Source organism: Oncorhynchus clarkii, chromosome 21 (assembly GCF_045791955.1).
Source record: "Oncorhynchus clarkii lewisi isolate Uvic-CL-2024 chromosome 21, UVic_Ocla_1.0, whole genome shotgun sequence".
In the NCBI taxonomy this organism is placed as follows: Eukaryota; Metazoa; Chordata; class Actinopteri; order Salmoniformes; family Salmonidae; genus Oncorhynchus; species Oncorhynchus clarkii.
Window position 1 is genome coordinate 34,691,233 of NC_092167.1, and position 8,075 is coordinate 34,699,307.

Consider the following 8,075-nt stretch of genomic DNA (forward strand, 5'->3'; position numbering starts at 1 on the left):
ATAATGGGGTCATCGAGGAAGAAAAATCTGGATTGTCAGAAATGCCAAAGCCCATTTCTGGTCCCAGTCCACCTGTATTTGCCCAAGGTGTAATCATCATAGAGAAAGGACTCATGTTTGGCTAATTGATGTAGATGTACAATTAATTAATTCACATCCTAATTTGCATTAAGAGTTACAGTAAAGCCATGTCAATAAGTTAGAGGACAATGTCATTATCTTACAGTAAATACCTACTGAAACAGAGGAGAAATGGACTAGACAGTCTAGATATTCACGCACTGTACTTACTGTACACGTGAGATGCAGAATCACCATACAGGTGAGTAGTGGGGTCATCTTGCAGTCCATCCTGAGTGGTTACTCTCGCCTGCCCTGAACCAAATGGACTGGTGCAGTACTGTGATCAGTAGGAACCTTTTTTCTCTGATTTGTGGGAAAATACAACAAATCACACCCTTCCTGGTAGGTGTGTGAACTGACACTGCACTTCTTACAAAGAGAGCATTTATTGTAAATAATATATATATATATTATTATTTACAATAAATATATATATATGCAGTATGTGTAGTCAGAGATATTCTCATGGTGTGCAAGTACCAGGTCTCTCCTGAATATTTGTGTATGTGGTCGCAGAGATGTTCTGTAGACAGCGTGTATAAAGAGATGTACAGTGTGTATAAATTAATGGTTTATTAGGTTAAAAACAGACAGTCATACAACAAAAACAGGATTCTCTATTAGAGGATTTCTTACAAGCTGTCAAAAGTGATGGCTATTTAAGGCATTACAGGATCATTATATAAATCTAACATATAGACAATGTTCAAATTACAGTTTCTTTGTTGTGTGTAAAATGCCATACTAATGTCAGTTACCAAAAGCAGTTTTATTAGGCTACCAATAGTACTTGGAGTCTTTGTGACAGTGGTGATATCTTTCACTGCTGCTGAAGGTATCTGACATCAGAGTACACTGCATCCTCTCTGCTGGTCTTCTTTCTCGCTGTTCTAGAGGAGGACTTCTTCTTGGGGGTGAAACTGACAGCTGCGTAGTTCAGCACGTCACTGTCTTGATTCTGAGGGGGGTGGAGCCATGAGGAAATACATTATGATGACAGCATGATCTACTATATAATGTTTCTATTCTCCTGTGGAAGAAAACACTCTACAAAAGACATGACTGTTCAGACTGTACACCCACTACAATGACCTGACAGTCAGTGGAACAGAGACAGAAGTTCCATGGAAAAATCAACAACGATCACAAAGATCAGTAGGCTACATCTAGTACAGTGACGTATAACTTCCAAAAAAGCTTAATAACATAAAAAGCATACATAAACTGAATACTAGCTGTAAGGAAAGTTAAATAGCAGTTGTAAAGAAACACTTTACAAAATTACCTGATTGCCAAACGACTTTGGGACATCTGTCTTCCCTTGAAAGATTGAAATAGAGGAATGCCAGCAATTAATTTGAAGGCAATACATGTTTCTGTTCAACCTCGTATAGTTAGTTAACTATTCTTATAAGTTGGACATTGAAATGATGTTTGCAGAATGTACATTTTATTGACATGAAACATTAGACTTGATGTAAAGTAATACCTCTGCTATCTCTGTTCAGAGTCTTGCACAGCGCCCAGACAAGTAGAAGGGTCACTATCCCCAGAACGATGTTGGAGACGACCAAGGCCACAACAGTAGGACTCAGATCAAATGGAGAATCATGCTCTGGAACTGTGGAGAATGTACAGGTATGTAGTATTAATTAACCCTTAGTAGTAAGACCATCAAACAATAAAATAATGCACCAATAATCTAATGGTGGTACAGCTCTATCTTGTTGTGACAAAAGTATGTACTTTTTTTAGGTTAATTTTTCTAAATATATCATTGTGCTGATTTACAGATTAAATGGGAATTACCTTCAATATCCATATTGGTCCCGTTCCCAAACAGTATGTCCCCACATGAGGCCACAGCACAGTAGTACGTTCCTGCATCAGAGAGGCTGAGGTTTCTCTTGGAGAGGTTGTAGACACAGCTCTGTGTAGGAGACCCAGTCTCAGAGCTCTTCTCACACTGATCACTCCTGTCTCCATGGGTGTAAATGATTCCTGGACGGGATTCTCCTGAGCCATGTCTGAACCAATAGACACTGTGTTCTCCTGCACAGGTCTTAGTGTGTACTGTACAGTTCAGAGTCACAGAGTCTCCTAGCTGGACTGACTCAGAAGCAGGCTGCTGTACAACAGTATCACTGTTCAACTGAGCACCTTTGAAATTAATAAATAATTATTCAATATTACATCCACAAATAAATGTGTTTTAATTAACCAGCATTTGTTTTCCTCTTACATTACTGTGATTATTGTGGATTGTCAGAGTAATATAGTAGTTAGATTAAAATGTTTATATGCTTTGCAAGAACAACAATTTTCCTAATAATCCTGTTTACATGGACACATCTGAAATCAGGCTGCAGAAAATTGGCAATCTAAATAAAATGTATACCAGAAGGAACATGTTAATTTTGGAGAGCATATTTCATTCTGTGTTAAGACATAGAAAGTTTGTAGCTACGTGAAAACAACTTTTAAGACACATAAATTGTTGTTCCGAACTGACTTTCCTCGTGCTAAAGGGCTAGACGTGCTCGACTGGTGCTAGCACAATGCACAGATCAAATACACCACCGGAACGCCAATGAAGGTGATGACATGTCCTAATAACTCTACGGACTTCTCAGAAAACCAGGTGTTTTAATCGGCGTGTGCTTACTAGGATCACGACCTTACGCCGAGTAAGGTGTCTACATGACTAACACCGTACTCAGCCTTCTGCCATAATCAGTTTAATAACAAATTACTAGTGTGCATGTAAACATACTTGTTGTAAATACTGTGTTATCATTACCTTTAACCATCAAGGCGGTTCCAGGTCCAAACTCTACAAAGTTTAAGTGCAAAACTCCACAGTAGTATATTCCAATGTCCTCTGGCTTCGTAGCAGATATAGTTAGGTGACATTTTCTTTTTTCTATCAATACACCAAAACGCCCATTTCTAAAGTTACCAAAATATTGTACATGTTTGTAAAAGATCTCTGCCTTTGCCACACACTGGAGTTTCTTGCCAGTGGTCATCTTGTACCACACCATGTGATCAACATTACTGGTTACATGGCATTCAACTGTCACGTTGTCCCCCAACTTTGCAGCTAGGAATGGAGCAGGCTGAGAAGTCTCAGATGATTTAGTCACATCTGAAACAAAATCAGGTATTTCCATTGAGAAAAAGACAATATACCAAACACTTATTATTGAACCCAGATTAAAACTAGACTTTCTTAGGAATGTGTCACTTACAAGAGTTGCAGAGAAGAAGAAAGACCAAGAGCTCAACCATCTTGTCCTCACCCCTAGCTTTTCTGGTGCAGGGGTGATTTGTTAAGTGCATCCTGTACAAAGTCAGACTCACATATCTTATGTCTGATTGGTCAGATCTAGGGGGCATCTGATTGGTCTGTCAGATGTATGTTCGGCTCATCATCTGATTGGCTGCCGAGTAGGTCATATGTGGAAACAGGAACAGTCTTTCTATGAAGTTTGAATCAGTGTCACTTTGCAAGAAAGGATACAAGACAATACAACCTGAAAATATGATGTTTGGATCAGAGGGTCACCCATGTTGTGAGTAAGGAAACTCAAACCTACTTAGGGACTTCCCTGTCTTTACTTTGACTTCACAGTTCACCTAGAGGGTATTTTTTTTTACAGTTTAATATATCTAAACGTTAACATATAACATATGCATATATACATAACATATAATGATGAAAATAAACTAGGGTGTAATAACAAACTCATGAAGGAAGCAGTGATTTCTGATCAGAAACCTTTATTCAATTAGCACATTTAAGACATTAGAGATACAATGAAAGCCTACTCATCAAATGTTCTAATACAAATTGCTTCTCCAGGTTACAAGTAGAGCTATTTCCTATTTTATTTAGCTATTATTTACATCCAAAAAGCAGTTGTTTTACCAGTCATCACAAGGCCTTCAAAGTTATCTCTATTGTAAATGGATGTGGTTTCCGTTCAATGTGGTGAGGTTCTTCCCATATCTCACTCCTGCTGAAGGTACCTGACCTCAGAGTACTCTGCATCCTCTCTGCTGGTCTGGGCTCTCTCTCTTCTGGAGGAGGGGCTTTTCTTGGTGGTGAAACTCACAGCTGCATAGTTTACCACGTCACTGTCTTGGTTCTGTGTGAGAGAGGTGGAGCCATAACAAGACATTATACTGGTCACTTCTCCTAGATAAACCCTTTTGAGATGGAGGAAAAAGTGATACAACAAAGAGTTTACCTGATTGACTGATGGGGTTGGTGATCTATCAGTTGCATCTTCAAATTAAAAACAAGAAGATAAAAACTGGTTACATATACAAGCTATCTCGCTGAAACCATCAATATGGTTTGGACATCGTAAAAAATGAGTCAATGAAAAATCCCACAGCAGTATATTACTGTAACTAGTCATATGCAGGACACATGCAAAACAACAGTAAGCCTGACTCTACCTTCAGGCCCTTTGGTCCTTTCCTTGCATATCCAACATGTCAGTAGAATGACGACAATCACAAACACAATGGTTGGTGTGACCAGTGCAAGAGCAGTGGGAGTCAGGGGGAAATCATACTCTGAAACCAAAGAATTACATGATTTATTATGCTCAGCATCTAGCAATACAATATTAAATGAATATAGTAATAATCATTTCTTCAGGTAAAACCCCTTACTAAGGATCCGACCCTTTTCTCAATTTTAGCCTAAAATTACGTTCCCAAATCTCAACACGTTTTCTGTTAAAAACAAAGTGAAAGAAATTACCTTCAACGTCCAGCTTGGTCCAGTTCCCAAACAGTATCTCCCCACATGAGGCCACAGCACAGTAGTAAGTCCCAGCATCAGAGAGGCTGAGGTTCCTCTTTGGGAGGTTGTAGATGCAGCTTTTCTCAGTCTCAGTGCTTTTCTCACACTGATCACTCCAGTTTCCATGGGTGTAAATGATTCCTGGACGGGATTCTCCTGAGCCATGTCTGAACCAATAGACACTGTGTTCTCCTGCACAGGTCTCAGTGTGTATTGTACAGTTCAGTGTCACAGAGTCTCCTGGCTGGACTGACTCAGACACAGGCTGCTGGAGTACAGACATGATGTTGGACTCTGAGTCTGAAGAGAGTGAGTAACTAATGTAAAACTAAGTGGGTGAAAACACGAAAAGCCATGTATTCATCACTAGCATTTGATAAAGCAGCTGTACAAACATACCAACATACAGGGCCACACAATTCAAAATTGAAGAAGCAAATGTTTAGTTACCTTTGACAATTAAAACAGTTCCCTCTCCATATGTGAGCTCATAGATGTCTGTAGTAGAACAAACGTATGTAGCTGAGTCCCCTGGCTCTGTCTTGGATATGGTCAAGTTACAGCTGTCGTCTCCTCTCCTCACACCCAAACGTTTGGTCTCAGTAAAGTCCTTAATAAAGTTGATGGAATAATAACTATCTTGGCCAACATAAAGAGATGAAGTCATGTGAAGGGGTTCCTGTCCAAAACTCTGCTTGAACCAATTAAATCTGGTCACTGACTCATCTGAACTAAGACAAGTGAGAGTCACAGTGCCTCCCAGCTCAGTAAACATCACAGGGGTTGGTTGGATTACGTTTGGTTTGGTAAAAGCACAAACTGTCAAAGCAAACATACAAAATGGATCAAAGACAAAGGCATTTCTACACATTACAGACAGAACATCCACTTCACTTGTCATATTCAAACTGCATACTACAAATTAAAAAAAGGAACTCAATTAAAATGTCTTACACTTACCCAAGTTGATGTAAAACATAAATACTTCTCTATTCATCATTGTAACATTAGTCCCTTCTGCACTGTATAGTCTGTGGGTCTGACAGTGGGGCACTTTATATGCACCTAATATAGGACGGCACTTTACATGTACGTTTCATGCAGTAGGAGGGAACACTGAAATGAGAGATTTTATTGGCTGACTACAATCTAAATGTGTCCTCTGGCTTACCATAGTTATACTTACCATAGTTATACTTATTAAAAATACATTTTAAAGCAGGTCAGAGTAACTGGATCAAGGCAATCAAATATTTGCTTGATACGGCTGATTCTTTTTTGAGAGAAATGAAACATTGACTGAAATAGGACGTCATTGTAAATAAGAACTTGTTCTTAAACTGACATGCCTAGTGAAAATGAAGGTTTAACTAGGAAATGGTGAATGATCTCTAGTGCTGCTAATACTTCCGACCCCAACCCAGCCCAGCCCAAGGGTTACACACTTTCTACTCTTGTTGAATCCTTTAGGGTTCTTAAATGTTTTCAACTCAAATGGGAAATTGACTGTCCTCCCTTGACCCAAATCGTCCTCCAATGAACAAAGTGAAAAATAAATAGTCTGTGATTTAAGATGTATTCTAATACCTCAGGACCTATAGTTTAAGAAACCCTGCACAGTTTAGCATTTTGAAAATGCTTTTGCTTGTTATTTGTATTCTTGACATACTTTGCACATATAACTGAGCGGCAGGGGTCTGGTGTTTACTGTCCAGATGAACAGGTGAAGAGAGGTGTGTAAAGACCCCCCCCCCCCCCCCCCCCGCCTCAAATCAGAGAGAGAGAGAGAGAGAGAGAGAGAGAGAGAGAGAGAGAGAGAGCATAAAGGACATTTCATCCCACAGTGTCAGTCTATGAGAGACCCAGTGATGTTCACCTCAGCAGGTCTCACTCTGCACTGAGCTGCTCCTTCCTGTCACTCACACCACAGGAAGTGATGCGTACCCTCACTGGCCCCTCCTCTACCTCAGACCCCAATCATATTCTCTTTATAAGGTGCTTCTCAGAATTGGGGGCTGTGATTAGTGCAAAGCCAAGAAGGGAAATACTAAGTGGGGAATAACATCATGATAAAGGCAATTTTGGTTTAACTCTTTATTTGTCTTTAGAAGTGATCAGTATAGTGCAATAGTCTACTGTTGGTTCTTTGCCCCTCAAGGTCACCCTATAAAAAAATGACCAAATGTGACTGATTGCCTTGATTCGATCGTATGTCGCAAAATTGAAATTGTGTTTTTTACGTTGGATTACAGCAGAGACACAGAGCTACAAAATGGTAACCTGGGCTGTTAGCAGAGCGGCCTTTTCAGTTTCCCAAGAGCCCTGCTTACCTCCCCCGGAACACTTCGCTGGAGAGTCGGGAACCTATCGGGCGTTTGTCATGTAGTGTTCTCTCATCATCGAGATGTAGCCTTCCTACCCCTCGGACCTCTCGAAGATAGCGTACCTCATCACGATGAGGTCCGGGAGGGCTCTCGCCTGGGCTACGGCCGTGTGGGAGCAACATTCGTCCGTATGCTTCGGTCTGGAGGAGTTTGTGGCGGAGGTGAAGAAGGTTTTTGATTCGCCATAATCTAGGAGAGAGGCTGACCGGAAGTTACTCCAGCTTTGGTAAGACTCCCACAGTGTGGTAGACTATGCGATGGATTTCCGCACATTGACAGCTGAGAGTGCCTGGAACCCGGAATCGCTGTTCGACACATTCCTGTACAGAGTATCAGAGGAGTTTAAGGACGAATTAGCAGCCCGGGAACTACCGATGGATCTCAACTCGCTCATTGCCTTGACCATCCAGATCGATGGGCGGCTACGGGAACGTAAGAAGAAGAGGAGGTCCGATTCCACTCTCCCGCTCAAGAATTCCAACTCACCTCCGAGGCATCACGGAAGTCCCCGACGTCTCCGGCCAGTCAGAGCGAGCCAATCAAGACCTGGAGACAACTCTTCACTGCCTTGTCTCCGCCAACCCCACCACCTGGAGCCAGCAACTAGTGTGGGTTCAATTCGCCCGTAACACCCTCCTCTGCTCTGCCACTGGACTCTCGCCTTTCGAGTGTTCCCTGGGTTATCAGCCCCCGCTCTTCATGGAGTAAGAGGTCGGCATACCCTTGACCCAGATGTTTGTCCGCCGCTG

At 41.2% G+C, this 8,075-nt stretch overlaps 2 protein-coding genes across 2 annotated transcripts; both read right to left on the bottom strand.

The window, feature by feature from the left end:
* Positions 1-943: 943 nt before the first annotated feature.
* LOC139379204 (uncharacterized) lies at positions 944-3,414 on the bottom strand. Its single transcript, XM_071122018.1, has 6 exons — positions 3,375-3,414; positions 2,924-3,271; positions 1,933-2,283; positions 1,613-1,744; positions 1,409-1,443; positions 944-1,081 (listed from the first exon to the last, which is right to left on the bottom strand). Exons 1-6 carry the CDS (start codon positions 3,412-3,414, stop codon positions 944-946), a joined length of 1,044 nt encoding a protein of 347 aa, XP_070978119.1.
* A 722-nt stretch (positions 3,415-4,136) lies between these two features.
* LOC139379206 (basement membrane-specific heparan sulfate proteoglycan core protein-like) lies at positions 4,137-7,448 on the bottom strand. The gene is made up of 5 exons (XM_071122019.1): positions 7,273-7,448; positions 5,393-5,577; positions 4,901-5,242; positions 4,377-4,414; positions 4,137-4,274 (listed from the first exon to the last, which is right to left on the bottom strand). Exons 1-5 carry the CDS (start codon positions 7,446-7,448, stop codon positions 4,137-4,139), a joined length of 879 nt encoding a protein of 292 aa, XP_070978120.1.
* Positions 7,449-8,075: the final 627 nt, after the last annotated feature.